Source organism: Periophthalmus magnuspinnatus, chromosome 16, assembly GCF_009829125.3.
Source record: "Periophthalmus magnuspinnatus isolate fPerMag1 chromosome 16, fPerMag1.2.pri, whole genome shotgun sequence".
In the NCBI taxonomy this organism is placed as follows: domain Eukaryota; kingdom Metazoa; phylum Chordata; class Actinopteri; order Gobiiformes; family Gobiidae; genus Periophthalmus; species Periophthalmus magnuspinnatus.
This window is the reverse complement of record NC_047141.1, coordinates 23324941-23341938: the sequence shown is the minus strand read 5'-3', so window position 1 is coordinate 23341938 and position 16998 is coordinate 23324941. Positions and strand designations below refer to the sequence as shown.

Here is a 16998-nt window from a genome sequence, read left to right as displayed (position 1 = left end):
AAGACATATGAATCTGAAAAAACGGGGACTGGGTTTTCAGCTTTATGCAGTTTGATCCTTGTTTCCAACTGCCTACTCTACTATTAAACATATTCAGCAAGCAGCCACATTCATTTATTTTAAACTTGTGACCTGCATGAAATAAAGAATTATGTTATGCCAGCAATGACACCACAAAAATGCAAAAGACAAGTATGTACTGCATAATACAAGGTTATAAGCAGTTATGCCCTAAAAACAGTGGGAAGAAGAACTTTTTTCACTTAGTATTGCTTGAATTACTTAAAGGGCCCATATTACACTATTTTCTGATCTGTGTTATAATGTTTCCTCATCAAAAACATACCTGAAGTTGAGCATTTAGAGCTTTGGAGATATAAACATTAGAAATATAATGAAGGGTTTACTCAAACATGTGTAAATATTTTTGAAGCAGTAACCACATTCTAACATGGCTTAAATCTCATGAGAGTCAATTTTTCTGCGTAATATAGGGCCTTTAAAGATGCATTGTGTAACTTTTATGGGGCCAGTTGCTTGTCTTCATGGGGATGTTATTGCTTTGCCTAGACTGTTTCAGCAGCATGGCATCTAACTAATCTATCTTGCATTTATTTCAATACAGATGTTTTTATTGATAAACACTACTCTTCACTGATATTACGTGTAACTTAACGTGGCGGTATCTCCTGCTTGTCTCCATGGAGATAGTTAAGTTTAATACCATTCTGTGAAACATTACAGGTAAAGCAATAAGTTTTCCATTGAGAAAAGCAGGTGGCAGACCCTCCGTCATAAAAAAGTTACACAGTGCACAAATTATTATCTCTTTCAGCATCATTTCAGGACAAAGACACAAAATTGTTGACTTTCGCTTCAGAATAGATGCTCTAAATGTACTTTTCTCAGAACAAGCACCAATTAACACAAAACACAAACTTTGATGTTTTGCTTTTTAATGATTTTTCCCTTCAGAGAGAATTGCTGGTGTTTATGTGCTATTGTCTTTGTTTTTCCACTTTAGTGCAGACTTCAGATAAAGTTCCTCACAGTATATTAGACGAGTCACTTTCCACAGTTAGTTCAGTTAGTTCAAATAAAGGTTTCTTTCTAATCTTAAAGGAGCTATCATTTATATCAGAGGCCAGTTTTTAAAAATGTGTTAGAAACAGTTTTGTTTGTGAAAATCCACTTTCACCCAAAGATGCACAGCTGCAGGATAACATATTTAAATTTAAACACACTCAAGCCAGAGGAAATGTTCTTCAGTCCAAAGCCCAGTAAATAAATGCTTAAACAAATGCTTGTCTTTTCGAGTTTCCTACTTCACATTTTTTGGCTATTTTTATCACAATGTTTTGACTATGAGCTTCTAAACTGATTTATGTTTCATCTATCATGACGTTCAGATGAGCATGTGTATTTGTTTGTGATAAAGTGCACTATGCACCTGCTTGTCTCCATGGAGATGTTATTACTTTGTCTATAATGTTCCACAGTATGGCATTAAACTAGCATATCTCCATGGAAACAAGCAGGTGACGCCACTAGGACAAATCTGTAGAGTCAAGCCTTCTCACATTAAGAATGCATGTTTTCCAAGGTATTTTAGCGAAAAAAGACATGTAATTGAAAAAATGCATGATAGATCAATTTAATGCCATACCAAGTCTTCGAATGTTCCACATTATCATGGAAACAAACAGGTAGCATACCCCTGTTCAGAATAGTAACACCGTGCACCTTTGAGCTTTTCTTAATCACTGAATAAAAACTGTTTTAGCATAGTTATGGTCTTTTATATAGTCAATTCAAGAAAACCTAATGAACATTTTCTTTGTATCAGTGTCTGGGCAGGTTTTGGAGATAACAGTTGGCGACGATGTAAATTCTCAACTTCTGCTGAATCTCCTTCCTGGAACAGAGTACAGTGTCCAGTTGACCGCCTCCTATTCCACTGGACAAAGTGAACCTCTGCTAGTTAATGCAAAGACATGTAAGTCAAGTTGAATCATTTATGGGGCCTCAGGGGCTGATTGTGCTAGTACAAAAATAAATGAGAAAGATCCAGGATTGAATGTTTGTGAAGACAAAAGTTAATTATACAACGGAGATTGGTGAAATGAAATCCTTAAGCCTATTATTCAGATTTAACTTTCAGATTAGTGTGAAGTTGTTTGGCACTGGGGTGTTGCAAAGAGTGGGTTGAAGTGAGAAGGAGGTAGCACACGTAAATTAACAGCCCGCTCCAAGCCATATGCTCTAATTTCCAGTGAGACATTAGCAAACAGAGCAAAGGATATTAATATGTTCCCCTCAGTGAGAGAACACAATCTAATTTTGCATATAGATTTAGCATCAGCACAAATAAGCGAAACTTTCCACTCCTCTAAAATAAATGTGCTAGGTTGGTGGATGAGCTAGTGAAGTTTTTGCAAGATTTATAAAAAAAAAAAAAAAAAAAAAAAAAACCCCACACACCAATCTTAGACATGGCTTATTTTGTAACGTACTTCAATCTGTCTGAAAATTTAAAAGTGCTTTGTCACCCACTGTTGTTTAAAGTTTACTTTGTCTGAACAAACTCAATAAAGGAGTAAATCTCTCATCAAAATAAAACAAACGCTCTAATTTTAATGGCTCATTAATTTCACAAACATCTGTACAGCAGTGTGAATCATATTGACTATTAAAAAGATTTGTGGATAAAAAAGGAATATATCACATTTATATTTCAAATTAGTGTTTTTTTATCATCTAAAGAATAAAGTCAAGCCCATTATCCTTGTCCTTCAAATCTAAAAAGTAGTTAAATGTGTTATCAAAAAGTACTTATCCTGTTATTCTTAAAACTTTCATGTAGTAAAGCTTTTCCATAAACAGACATGCCAAGTGGATTGGTCAACACAGAAAAGTGAACTATTAATTCTTTCCGTATGCCCATTTATTTAGCAGATTTTATTATTTACATACATTCATCACAAAGCTGGCAAGTTAAAGTGAATACACTTTTACCACGCATAACTGTTGGTTGCCAATATTTACTGTATTTCCTCTCAAAGAAGGCACTGTTTTGAGTTGAATTTAGCAAGAACCAAATGCTAGAATGCAGCTAAGAGGTGGATTTTTAAAGTGGTACAAAGCAGGAACAATTGTGAACTGGACTCATATTTCTTTATCTCGTATAAATGAGTGCTTCCTTTTAATAAGAAGAGTGCATGGCCCTGTTTTGACCCTAACAGTAGGTATTCGTGGTTTTCAGGCGAATGATTTCTTCTTAAATTTGAATTGTTTAATTGCTATGGCGATGGAGAACTGTTGCCATGCTTTGTAACTCATGGATCGAACAGCATAGAATACAGAGCAGTGTTGTCGAGGGCTTGGGGTTAATGAAGTCAGTGGAGCTCTCTTGGTTATATCATCTGCAGATAAGAATCCTTTTTATTTAATCTAGTCTGAGATTATGTGATCCCTTTGTGTCGAGTTAGTTGTGCTTGAGTGCATGTCAATTAAACTGCAAGGAAACAGTGAAACCAATATATAGCTTTTGTATATCAATAATAGAATATATATTGAATTTGAACAACGCCCATTTGTAACATTGTGCTGTACATACAGGATGTGTTTGCCTATGCTTGTAAGACGTATGATTCAATTTACAAGGGTATGATAGAACCACTATGAATTATTCAGTTTTTAAAATAAGATTTACCTGCCATATGGTCTGGGACAGTGCAAACTCAAGCCAAGCAACTTTATTCTATACCATCAGCAGATTCTGTTAACAAGAGCAGAGCAATAAAGAAAAGAGTGTGTCTTTTGATATCTGCCATCTCAGTCCATATTATTTCAATTTCTCACGATTGATTTCGGAGTTTACCGCAGTGTGTGTAAAGCTAACATTGGGATATGAATTGTTAATGATAAGATTACTTTAGAAAATGAATAGCCTTTTCTATATCAAAAGTTAAATATTTTCTGACTTTCTATCTCTCTAGTGTCCCTTGGAGTATCTGGCTTGTCGACCTATCAGGTACGCCCCAACAGTATGTGTGTGCAATGGCAGCCGCTCACACACGCCTCTTCATATCGAGTCTCCATACAGTCTACCCTCAGTAAGTACCCACTGTTATATACTGCTTGTCTTTGATTTAATGTTATTCTTTAAAGTCTTTGAATATCTTTGTAGAGTTGGCTAATTAACAGATGGTCATCAAATACTGTCCTTGACATTTGGAGTCTTCATCCTGTCATCTCATTTCAAAAGTTTAGTTCACAGTTTTAGTTTGCCTTTGTAATTATCGTTTGCACAGTGGGTGGTCACATCAGGACAGCTAACCTGAACTTGCTCATATAGCATTAAGTATACTATACAGACAACATGAAGTGTGCAAGACTTTTTAATAGACCATAAACCATCTACTTCAGATTAATTTGTATATACCTGTCCAATTATTATATCTTGCCTGATAATTTACTTAGTGATTTACTTGTCAAACTGTCAAAACTTTAAATAGGATAATATAATACAAGTTACCGGTAGTTTTACAAGTTATATATTTTAAGCATTATACCTATTTGCTTTTCATAGATGGACAGAGGCAGGAGGTGACCCTGGGGGGCGGGGCTTCGCGGCGGTGCTTCTATGACCTCACTCCCAGCAGCCAATACCAGATCAGTGTTCTCACTCAGCTACAGGACCTGGAGGGGCCCCCAGTCTCCATCACAGATATGACATGTAAGTTCCAGTAAATGTATTATTTATTTATTTATATATATATTTATTTACACTACTAAACTGATTTGACCTTTGAAGCACTGGCCTTCACATACTGGTCAGTTGAAGTTGTTTTAAATGTGGTAAATGGTCACACTTTATATAGTGCTTTTCCACCGTCAAGGAGCTAACTCTTTACATCAAGAAACTACCCACCCACTAACACATACATTCATAAATCAACTTGAATTGAACTGAAGATGAGGCAGACACACACTTACAGTATGGAATAAGAAAAATTAAAGAATGAAATGTAATAAAATGCGATAGTCTAATTTCTTACACTTCTTAACAATAATCAAACTTTGATGTATTTATTTTTTGTCTCATTCTGTGGGAAAGGATAGCGGTTGCAGTTTCAGTTCATTGATTGCTTGATGAGCTACAGTGAACTCTACAGCTCCAGGGGGAACCAGGTCTTTGCAGGGTTACAGACAACCGGGGCTACAAATTGAGAGAAATGTCTTTGTTCGTACACATCAGAAATGTAGAAAATACAAAATAATTCAAAGTTACAGCAAAAATAACAAAAACTAATGTATTTTTCAAACGGATTAACTTTTTTCCTCACCTGTTGATGCTTGGGAATTCAAGTAGAAAAGTTTTTGTTCATAAGAAAGTTATTGCTGTCTCTCACTGTGCACTTTATCAGATGGGGTAGGGCCTGTGTGGTCAGCGATAAACCCTAGATGATGCCACTTGTAACTGTCGCTGTGATTGATGACGCTGTGTTGTTTTTGTTCAGTGCCTGCTCCCACCCAAGCTCCAACAGAACCTCCAGTCACAGAGCCCCCACCTACCATCCCACCTGCCAAAGAAGGTGAGAAACGACTACTTATTTTAATAACTGACTCAATAATAATGACTGTAAGTACTTTTTTATTTTTGGCTTTGCACCTGAGATGTGTATTGATTAATCTACACTCACTTATACAGATTAGGAAATAAAAATGAGATAGAGCCATAGATTTTTAACTACCAATGCACTAATGAAAAAAAATGCAACTCACTTTCAAAGACAAGAACAACTCACCAAAAATGTGTACACCCAAAAAGGAATTTAAAGTGCACCATGTAATCCGCCACTTGCTTGTTTCTATGGAGATGTTATTCTTTTGCCTGAAATGTTCCACAGTATGTTATCAATCTCCATGGAGACAGGTATTGCCACCAGGCCAAGATATGGGTCAGATCTATGGAGAGACAAACCCACTCACAGTAAAGATGCGTGTTTTTCAAGTTGTTCAGAGCAAGATATACAAGTGAAGCAGCATTTCCATGGAAGCAAGCAGAAAGGTAACATAGTTTACCTTTAAGAAATTGTAAATTAAAACTTTTAAAACAGTAATTGTTTTAGTATATATGGTCTAAAATGCGAAAAAATTCTATAACTGACTACAGTAATACCAATTTAGTTTCTCATTCCAATTCTTCAAGTGTTCCCACTACAAATCATCTGCTTAACCCTTATCTTCTACATCCTCTTCTCACACCATCTAACTTTATCTCTCCTACCTTATTATACGCCTGGAATGCCTTGAATGAAATCAGAGTCAGAGTTGAGGAGTCTTTTAAATGACCTGACAAGCCCGGGGTGGATTTACAACCCTAACAGAGCCTGGGCAGCTCCCTGAATTGGGATCATTGTCCTCATTTGTTCCTGTCTGGAGCGCTCAGGTAAAGGCTTGACCTGATGACTCCCTGTGCGGCTGTCTGTGAGCTTTTCTGTCTAACTCTGACCTTTTGGAAACTAAGGCATCTCTCTTTTATGACAAGCAACCTTTAGTCAAGACTAAACCACCAGCAGGAGAAAAAGACATGCACAATAAACTGCCTCTGAAAATATGACACTACAAATCACAATATAACAAAGTTTGTTATTCCATTTGTTGACAATAGATGGAGAGGAGAGAGAAAACAGACTGCTTTCCAATGAGGTGCCAAACCAAAGGAAGATGTTAAATGTTATTTTCCAGAGTCTGACAGTTGAAAAACGATGGGATTTAATAATGTGTTACATCTGACCTTAGACAACTGTACAGCGGTAGATTTATTTAGAATCAGAATACAAGCCAAATAAAACTCTCATCTTACACTCTGATGTTAATGCTGCTTAAATAAAAAAATAAAAAAATCTTCCTAATGTTATCTTCTAATGTGTTCAATTTAGTTTTAATTATTACTTATATTTGCCTTTATTAAAATGTATATGCATTTTTGATGTGCCCTTCATTCTGTAGAGCACTTTGAAGTATTGTCCTATATTAAACTGTATGTGTCTGTATGCAGTGTGTAAGGAGGCAAAGGCTGACCTGGCATTCCTGGTGGATGGCTCCTGGTCCATTGGAGACGACAATTTCCTGAAGATCACACGTTTCCTGTACAGCACCATGGGTTCGCTTGATCTGATTGGAGCTGATGGCACCCAAGTAAGTCCTGGATTTAACTTACCATAGCTAAAATATGCACTCCCACCTCAACTTCTAACACTTCACCTCAAAAGTAAAACTGTAATGATGAGGTATGGTCTGAATTATGTTGCATAGACTGTCTTCTGGGTGCTGTTATTCACATTTAGGCCTTCTAGTGGTCCGTGTGTCTCGCCTTCATGTCTGCATTCACTGAAAAATACAATATAGGCTTTTAAACTAAGCTATAAATTACCCTAAAGGTTTAAAATATGTTAATATTTTATATAATATACAGTTTTATAATATATAAGTTTCTTTTCATTCTTTGTAATTTGTCCTCTTCTTTATAGCATTATGCTGTGAATTATGCATGCCTATAGAGAGTGCAGATGCTGGGGTTTCTGCCAAAAACAGCAGAGCTAAACCCATAAAATCATTAACTGAAGAAATATGATATTATTTGAACATTCATATTGGTAGACTGTGGTTATTTTGTAAGCTTGTTAAGCAATTTGTGGACATGGATATCATTTTGGCATTTCTCTTCTAGGGTTTCCATCGTATGGTTTTATACTGTACCATTATTCACATATTGATTTGACATACCTAATATGGCAAAAAATAATCAAATCAATAAAATCATATTGCAGTTGTTTAGAGCATAGGTCATGATTTCTATTTTATCACAATTCTTGTACATACAGTATTGTAGCTGTCACCTGTATATTGCCTATTTTATTTGCTTCTTATGAGAGCTCACTCGATGAGCTAAATCCACCTGTTGCTCAGTGAGTGAATGCCAAACACTGATCAATAGGAGAGGACCTATCTATCTAAGGCTCCAGCAAAGGGGAAGGGGGCATCCCGTCCCCACGCGTTGAGCCGACCAGGTGAACCAGTTTTTTCCATCGCTGGCGGTCTAGGGCCAGCTGCTCTGCGTCCTCTATGGTGACTCCAAGTTGTTGGAGGTCGCCCGCAATGACGTCAAGCCATCGGGCTTGCCTCATGGTCGTTTCCATAAGAGAGGAAAGAGGGCAAAAACATTTGTTTAGATTATCATAAAGATAAAGATAACTACATTTGTCTTAAGTATCTGAGAACTTAAACTTGTGGTTCATCTGTCATTCAGTTAGAGCATAACAGGCATGACCAATATGAGTGGATGAAGTGGTGTGTTTGCGCTTAGAGTTTGCAACAGAGAAGTTCTGAATCACTAAAGTAGCAGATTGTCTCAAGATCACATTTGATTTTCATCACAGGGAATTGGTCTTTAAATCAACATATTGTCCATCTAATTGTAATAGTTTTACTGCATTTATACAGGCTTGGGAAGGGCACAAAGTTATACTGGCTGTGGCTTTTGACTATATTCAGAACCGAACCTCATTAAGTATGCATCTCTTCTACATAGCATTAAAATTTCACCCCTTTTTAAAGGAACTTTCCATTGTTTGTGCTGGTTTTGTTAATTGTTTCAGGAGGGCTGTCTCTATTGGCAATGTTTGTTTTCAGAATGATGCTGTGGAGTGGATTTTACTTTTGTTTGTCTGCCTCCTGAGAAATCAGCCGGACCAAAGCCTTTTATCTAAAAAGTTTAAAGAAGTGAAAAGAACTTTAAACCTTTGAGACTTTCTAAAATAACTTAATTTATTGAGCACACAGTCAGGCCTGTCTATTGGTTGGCACTTCCGTACTACCTCTAGTTATTATTTTTAACTAGACTAGAAGTTTTTCCAGTACTATATTTCTGCTGTGGTAATTTATACTTACTTAATATGTTTGCATAGCTTAGACATGATTTGGATATGATGATGTAATAACACTATTGTAAAACTCTGGAAGGCATTATTCTAAAGTGCACATCTGCTTTATTTATTTATTGGTTTATTTGACAGGCACATTGCATTGAATAAAAATACTGCAAATGTGCTAGTTGCCAAATTAATTCACAAAAAAACAAACAAAACAGATGGTAAAATGTTCTCCCTAGAAGTAATAGGCCTAGATGAATTTTACAAATCTGTCCTTTTAAGATTACAATCAAGTGACACTTCTGATGTATGTTGGAATCGCTATCATCACATTAGCCTTGCAAAATAAAAATAAAAAATGTTTTTGATTATGTCATAACTATAACTATTCAGTGTAAAAACATTTAACATTTATTTGCAGCACCCGAATCTTTGTTGTCTCACTGGTCAGTCATGCCATTGCCTGGTGTAACTCCAGTGCAGTAATGAACTAAATTCATTCATCTGTAGATCCCCCACTTTGAGAGTGAAACTGATTCATTTCTTCTGTACTTTGTGTATTTCTTCTGTTATATGATTAGCTGCCCTCTCTGTGCCCCATCGTTTTCTGGCACTAGGAACAAAACCAAAGGAAAACATGGGGTGTAATGTGAGAGAATTGGCCATACAATAAAGGGAGAGTTGGCGAGAACAGGAGCCAACCTCGAGCCAAAAACAGCACCATTAGCAGTCTGCAGGCAATAATAGTTACACGCCCCAACCAAACGAGTTCTGGTTTAAAATTTTAGCTTGGGTTTTATGCAATAGAAAGCTTTTTACTGTTAATGATTATTCTATCTCACAGACTGCACAATTATATAAAATTTGAATTTGGTATACAGTATATCACATATTTGTAAAAGTAGGAAACACATTAAAGATGCACTATGTAACTTTTCAGACAGAAGATCCACAATCCTCTTAGCAGGTGCTTTGTCTAGAATGTTACATATGGCATTACTTAATCAAAGCAGTATTGGACAAATGTTTAATATCATATTAGCTAATACTAGCTGTTAAGAAAAAGTGACGTTACTGCATTTCTGTGGTTAATTTGACAGAGTCTCTATGGGCCATTACGTTATAACCTAAAGCCAAAACAATACTTGATGGTATGCTAAAATATCATCTGAATAATCACTATTTTAGTTTTTGTCAATATCTCGCAACCCTACCCAAAGCTCACACTTGTGCTTGATGAAGTTCAGCCTGTGGTTTGAACCTCAGCCTAATTTAAAGACAATTGGAAGAACAATGCATAACTCCTGTTTGTGTTCGTCTCTGCAGGTGGCCATCGCTCAGTTTAGCGACGACGCTCGGACCGAGTTCCAGCTGAGTTCCCATAGCAACAAGGAAGCGCTGCTGGAAGCCATTCAAAAAATTAGATACAAGGGAGGAAACACCAAGACAGGTCAGAACCTAATAATAAGTTATTACTGCAGTTATTGGTGATATATTAAGCTTTGGCAATCCTTATAGGAAAAATACTTGACGCTTGAAAGTTGGTTAAAAGTCTCTTAACCAAGAAGGCAAAGATAAATCATGTGTCCTTATGATTTTGTAATCTTCTCTTGCTGATAAGCTTGTTGTGATTAAAAACAAAATGCTCATGTCAATATTTGGGATTCAACAACACCCAACTATGTTGTCATAGTATTCACCTCACATCACAGTCCATTAATAACTTCAATTTTAGTGAAATGCTGTTTTTATATTTTCTTCATCACTGTCAAATTCTGGCAAGGACTATGGTTTATTGTAGTTCCCTGTTCTTTTTAGGGTGCTTTTTATTTATGTGAGACTTTTGATATTGCTGTATACATCTTTTGATAATGCTATATACATCGTTACACGTCTAGTGAATTTGTACCTAGTTTCTTAAATAGTTTAATTGTGGTGCTTGTTAGCTGAAGACACTGTCACCTTTTTGTTCCCTTGATATTCACCTGTTTAAGTAAATATTCACATTCTCCCGTTTCCTGCTTGCTTCAATATCACACCTGTTTGCTTTGTTTGAGAAGTCTCACAGCTCCCAGTCTTTCATCTTCTCCTTTTCTTTTCTCTTCTCTGCTTTTACACACAATGCTGCCTCTAAATCTCCTGTGTGATTCTCTGTTTTTAATTAAAACAGCTGGTATTTATATGACAGTTGGGTGTATATGCACAAAGATGACAAAGGCACTTTCTAAGCTTACAATATGTTTCACACACACACATACAGTATAAGCACTTTCAATGCACATGGATTAGTAATCTTCTAGAGATTTTTTTTTTTATCAGTTTATCATATTGTACCCTTTCTTTCTTTCTTTCTTTCTTTCTTTCTTTCTTTTAATTAAGATTACATTTTTTGTTATTGTTAGATGTCAGTTATTGTTAGAGTTTGATGGGCCATAAATTATTTTTGGGTTTGATCTGTATCACCATGTCATATGTGCATTTTCTACAAGGATTCTCTAAAATCAAAAAATAGGTTTGCTGTTATCAGTTTTTCAAGAGTTAGATTTTGGACACATTTTTTGGGATGCATTTCAGGGAAATGTTTGAAAAATATACCATTGTTCTGGCAAGCATTTTGATTGTGGTTAGATTTGCTGTTTATTGAGCTCAGAGTGCACATTTTAAACACGTTCAGTAGCCTTCATGTTTGATAGAAGAACAATTTATGATCAGACAAAGAAAATAATCCCATGCATTTCTGATCATGTTTGTCGAGGTCTAAACCACAGGGTGAACAGGTTTCAAACAGAAATAAGTCTCTGTGGATTTTTCCCTCATATTGACTGACATTTTTTCTCATTAAAACAAATATTAGCTTTAAATCTCAATTTTATTAAGAGACTTTTTATCCGTGCCATAAACAACAAAACTGCCCAATAAATCTTGAATCCAAACCACGTGCTTTTATTGACAGAGGTTTGGCTGACAGTTTGACTAGATCTTGATTAGATTAAAAGTATATTCATTTCACCACCATATTCTAAACGTTGCACTACTTTTGCTGCTTAAATTGCACCATGCCGTTTGCCATGTCATAGCCCCCACTTCTCATCTTTCATTGGTAAACCAGGCTCTGCAGACCCCATCAGGGCCCCTCTCTGTCTGAGCCCTCAAAGCTGTTCACTAAAACACAGCCGCTGTCACTCTCCACTCACCTCTGTCCTCTGGCAACGCTGTCTGTGCAGAAACTGACAGACTCCCTGCAGTTTTAATGCCTTTTTATGTTTTTTATTGGAAATGGCTACCTATTATGTGATATCCCCCAGCAGGTCTCAAAGCACTTTAGGTCAAGTCGACACATTGCGCACATATTCTCACATATTCTCACATAACTTCAAACCAACATTTCAATTTTAACAGCCTCTGTCTGCTTCACTGGTCTACATATTTCTTTAACTTTTTGATTTATTTATAATATTATGCTTCAGTAGTCTAGACCAGTTGCTGCATCTCTTTAAAAAGTTTTAGAATATCAACTTCTTTCTTTTAACTTGAGACATATTAAAGATCATGATTATATACTGGTGACCTGTAGAGGATGAAGAATTGTTCAGTTTGTGATTTTGAAGGTAAAGCAATTGCCCATTTAGACCTCTAGAGAGAAACTTGTAATCACAATTCAAATCTCATTAAATGGTCGCTGTGGAACCTTTCTGATGGAGAAATACGTCACCTTCTTGTCTCCATGGTATGTCATCAAAGATATCTATCCAGCTTTTATTTTATTACAGCTGTTTAAAGGATCAAAATACCATGATAAACATGCCTTTACCTGTCTTTTTCACTATTTTCTCTTTATGTGGGTTGCATATTACATTGGCATAGATTCCTGACACTGTCCTTTCGATCTGGCCTTGAGAAAATACAAACTTCTGTCTTGTGGTTGGGGTTTTAGAAAATCAACTACTGTATATATCTGTATTCCCCCTTGCTTCTCTTTTTACAACACTGTCAAAGTGATGCAGACTCAATAGATTAATTTTGTGACTTTTTCTTGATGAGTTTGGGAGGTACAAGGTGCTGATGTTGACATACCGGGATTTGCCTTTTTATTATGCATTTATTCATTAAGGTATTAGAGAGCCTTTGACCTGCTTAGGGAGTGATTGATTTAGTGCTGTCTTCAGTGTGTGTGTGTGTTTGCGTGTGTGTGCACAAGGATAGCGGAGTTTTACCCTTGAGATATTTTGGCTAATCTTTGCTTTGCTTTGATGCTCGACGTGGATACGGATGATCACGTTTGTGATGAATAGATTTTCTGTTTTACTTTCTCCATTTCTGCAGTACACTGGATTAGTGCATTGTGAGTGTTGGACTTGGCTGCTGTTGTACAAGATAGTTCAACCTCATAACATCTTTTCAATCATCTTTTCAGTTTTTTTCTAAATAATTATACAAAGATTGTGTACAGATGTAATCAATTTTGGACAATTATTATGATGTCATTAGCAGTAATTGGCAACTTAAGGGTCCTCATCTTGTTTGTTTCCATTTCCTGCCTCGCTTAATGAAGATTGTTGTGTCAGGCAGAGCATTCATTACAAAACCAAAAACATAAAATGGAATTCCAAATTCCATAGCACATTAAGATACTGGATTGCTGACTCTGCATGCTATTAGTTATTGTTTAGCCAGTCAGATCTCTTTGAATTATATACAGACATAAATCATACTTATTTCTTTCTTGTGAATGTAAAGTTACCCACACATTTCTGTATATCATGTCTGTGCATATTCATATTAAGAGCTCTACCTCCCATTGCCCTCCTGGCTCCTCTCCACCTCCCACTCAATACGCACTCATCTCAAGCCTTCATGCCTGACTGCCTGTTGTCTCGACCTGCGCGATCACAGGACAGCATAGAATATATAGTGTATGTGGCAGACACAAGACTGGGCACATTTACGTGGCTAGTAAATCAGATATCTACAATATTCCGAAGTAGATCTGATCTGAAGAAATCTGATCATCAAAAACACCTGGCAACCTGTCAGTTAATCAGTGGATTTTTAGAGTAACATTTATATTTGGAAGATAAAGTACAATGGATTTTAAAATAACTTTTGTATTTGTTTTGTATTTTCCTCATCAAAACCAGCAAGGTTTGAACAATCTGAAAGAAATCAGATTACACAAATCAGGTGTAACTGTATACATGGCATTTAAAAAATCTAATAAACCAATGACACATTTAACAAGAAACAAAGCAGTTAGAGAATACACTTTTCATCAATAAAAGTATCATTAAGACTGACAGGAAAATGTATCATCTGTGTGGTTTAATCATAGTCATTGCCTGTGTAATTTTGAAAAGGTCAGAGGGAAATAGTATTATGTTAAGGGATCATGTGTAGTTTGCGTATAGATATAGCATGAAAGGCTTACTAGACGTGGCATTGAACATATTGTCTATTTATATAACAGTGGTGAATTATTGTAAAAAGAATAGTGCTGCTGATTATAATTACAACTGTATGTTAAAACTACTACTGCTGTTGAGCGGGATGACACCTTTTGAAAAGTTGGGACTTAGCATCAGTTATTTTTGACACAACAAAAGTGTGTTAATTTTACTTTAATACTTTAATCCTTTTCATGCTGTCCATACATGTTTTTAACCGATTAAGTCATTAGGAGGAGATGTGGACCTGCACACCATATGACGTTTATCTCCTTTGTAAGATTTGCATGTGAACTTTTCCTTGCATTGGTGGTTACGTCTAATTGAAACGCATTACACATTGTCTGACGTATTTAAATGCTAATGGGCCCTTGACCAGACTATAATTCACCAAGTCCATATAATAATTATGGGCATATACATGTATTAATATTTAATAAGAATTCATTAATGTGTTTTTATATTATTCAGATGACGTGTGTTTTGGTATTTGGTATTGTATAGTACTGGAAGAATTATTACCATTTATTACCAAGTGTGATTCTGTAGGGTCTGGAGCCCCTGTGTTCAGGGCCTCAGACTTTATTTATGGGCTATATTATAAAATGTAGCCTATAAATAAAATTTACAATGTCACTGTTTCCTTTTTTGTCAATAATCGTGAATAATTGTAAAAAAGCAGTATTTTCCCTCACAATAATCGTAACTCAGATTTTATCTTGTGACATCCCTACTTCAATATTGAAACTAATAATGTGAGATACGGTACAGCCCTGAGCCCCCCTGCCTCATCAGACTTCCAACATGCCTGATTCTAACATTGTTAAAAGAGAGGCAACGTTGGCTTTGCAGAATGAAGGTGCTTTAACATCAAACTCTGAATCTCTCAATGCATGCATTAAAACATTGTCCATCGTCTGGTGCTCTTGCTTGTTTTTACATTTTGGTTCTTCCATCTCCTCTCTGGTCTCAGACAGTGACCCTTTTCCAAACCACCTCCTCCTTCCTTTTCCTATGCACTAATCCTCATTTTGTGGGAAGCTGCCACATTAATTGCTGTTCCAAATGGAGGAGCAGTGAGGAGAAGTGGCTGATGAGCTTCTTCAGATTAAGTCAGCATTGGAGCTGACTTTACAGGTGTGCGTAACAGCGGAGAGCAGCCCGACATGTAAAGTGCACCATAGGAGTTTAGTTCCACGTTTATTTAAAATCGTGGATGTCTTCATTTAGACATTTACTACTGCATCGCATATTTTTAGAGATGAAAGGGAAAACAGTGCTGAGATCTTTTATTGGTGTTGGAAAATTCCTTACTGTGAGATGAATGTTTGACTGATATTATTTTGTATTAACTTCCATGCACAAGTGAAAAGATGCACATATTAAGCACCCTTCTATTATCCCTTTTCTCTGTGACAGTGAAACAAATGATTTAATAGATCCATGAGTGCATAACACCGGAGAGCAAGACACACGTTTATTGAGATGCATTAACATCAATCAGTAGTGCCAAATGGAGATAGTAAATGAAAGAAAAATGTTTTATTGTTCAGGAAAACAGCTTACTTTCATAAATTATAAGTCTCACCAATGTTCTAGACACATGTAGTCATGTGTGTATTCTGCACAGAAACAAAAATGCTCCTGTGATATTAAAATTGTGAATTTAATATGATTGATTTTGGTGTGTAGGCTGTGCTTTCATGGTAAAGAGGCGTGTTTCTTCCACAGAAGCTGAGGGAGTGCGTTCCAAAGCTGTAGCTCCAAGCACTCTAATGAACGAACCTCTGCTCAGCTGCGAAGGACACTCATCGAGAGTTTAGTGGAAGTGGGTGAAAAGGGAGGAGGAACTGGTTTGGAAAAGGGCTAGGGCTTTCTGTGTCCAACATTTCAAATTTGAATGTTTCAATGTCCTTCTCTGCATCTTTGTGAGCTACATCAATGCATGCATTACAAATGTTTTCTATAATCTGGCGCACATCTTTGTTTTTACATTGTACTTTTTTCATTTTGTTTGCCTGCACTGTCATGTCCTCCATGCGTCTATCACTCTGTCACTGATCACTTCCTTTTCCAGTTGTGCCTCCAGCCTCGCAATTTTCTGAAGCAGAGTGTTGTAGAACACATTGTGGTAGTCTGAGAGTCGAAGAGAAGAGGCATGACACTGGAGTTCGAGTGCAGGAGAAGTTTATTTACAATCAGTACAGGATCCAGCAGACATGAACGCTCAAGACACTGTGATAGTGTTGTCCATTGTAGTCGAATGCAGTCCAGTCTGGCTATGCGTATTATACCTCTGATGACGTTGGCCAAGATAACAAGAACTGAGCTGGCAGTGAGTTCCCTCAGTACAGCACAGAAATGGAATTTCTCCAACACAGAGACCACCTCAACATGTCCCCCTCCTCTCTTTCCTTCAGGTCAACATGTGTGAAAGTCTCAGTCTGTTCTTCTTCTTCTCTTAGTCTTGTGCCATTGTCTATTCATGTTTTCAAGATTTTCTAAAATAAACTACTCAAAATGCTAAGTGGAGACCTCTTGATAGAGATTATTTAAAAATTAAGCATATTCTTTTCAATTCTATTAAATAAAATAATATGTTTTGAAACCTGTTGTCT

At 36.4% G+C, this 16998-nt stretch overlaps 1 protein-coding gene across 2 annotated transcripts in view; it reads left to right on the top strand.

Annotated features, from left to right (window-relative positions):
- col14a1a (collagen, type XIV, alpha 1a) overlaps positions 1–16998 on the top strand; it is a 79991-nt gene that overhangs the window by 36301 nt on the left and 26692 nt on the right. For both annotated transcript variants that reach the window (XM_055227798.1, XM_055227797.1), the window contains 6 exons: positions 1847–1996; positions 3999–4115; positions 4592–4738; positions 5523–5597; positions 7067–7206; positions 10266–10389. In XM_055227798.1, coding sequence (XP_055083773.1) covers positions 1847–1996; positions 3999–4115; positions 4592–4738; positions 5523–5597; positions 7067–7206; positions 10266–10389 — 753 coding nt within the window. The remainder of the gene's footprint in view (positions 1–1846; positions 1997–3998; positions 4116–4591; positions 4739–5522; positions 5598–7066; positions 7207–10265; positions 10390–16998) is intronic.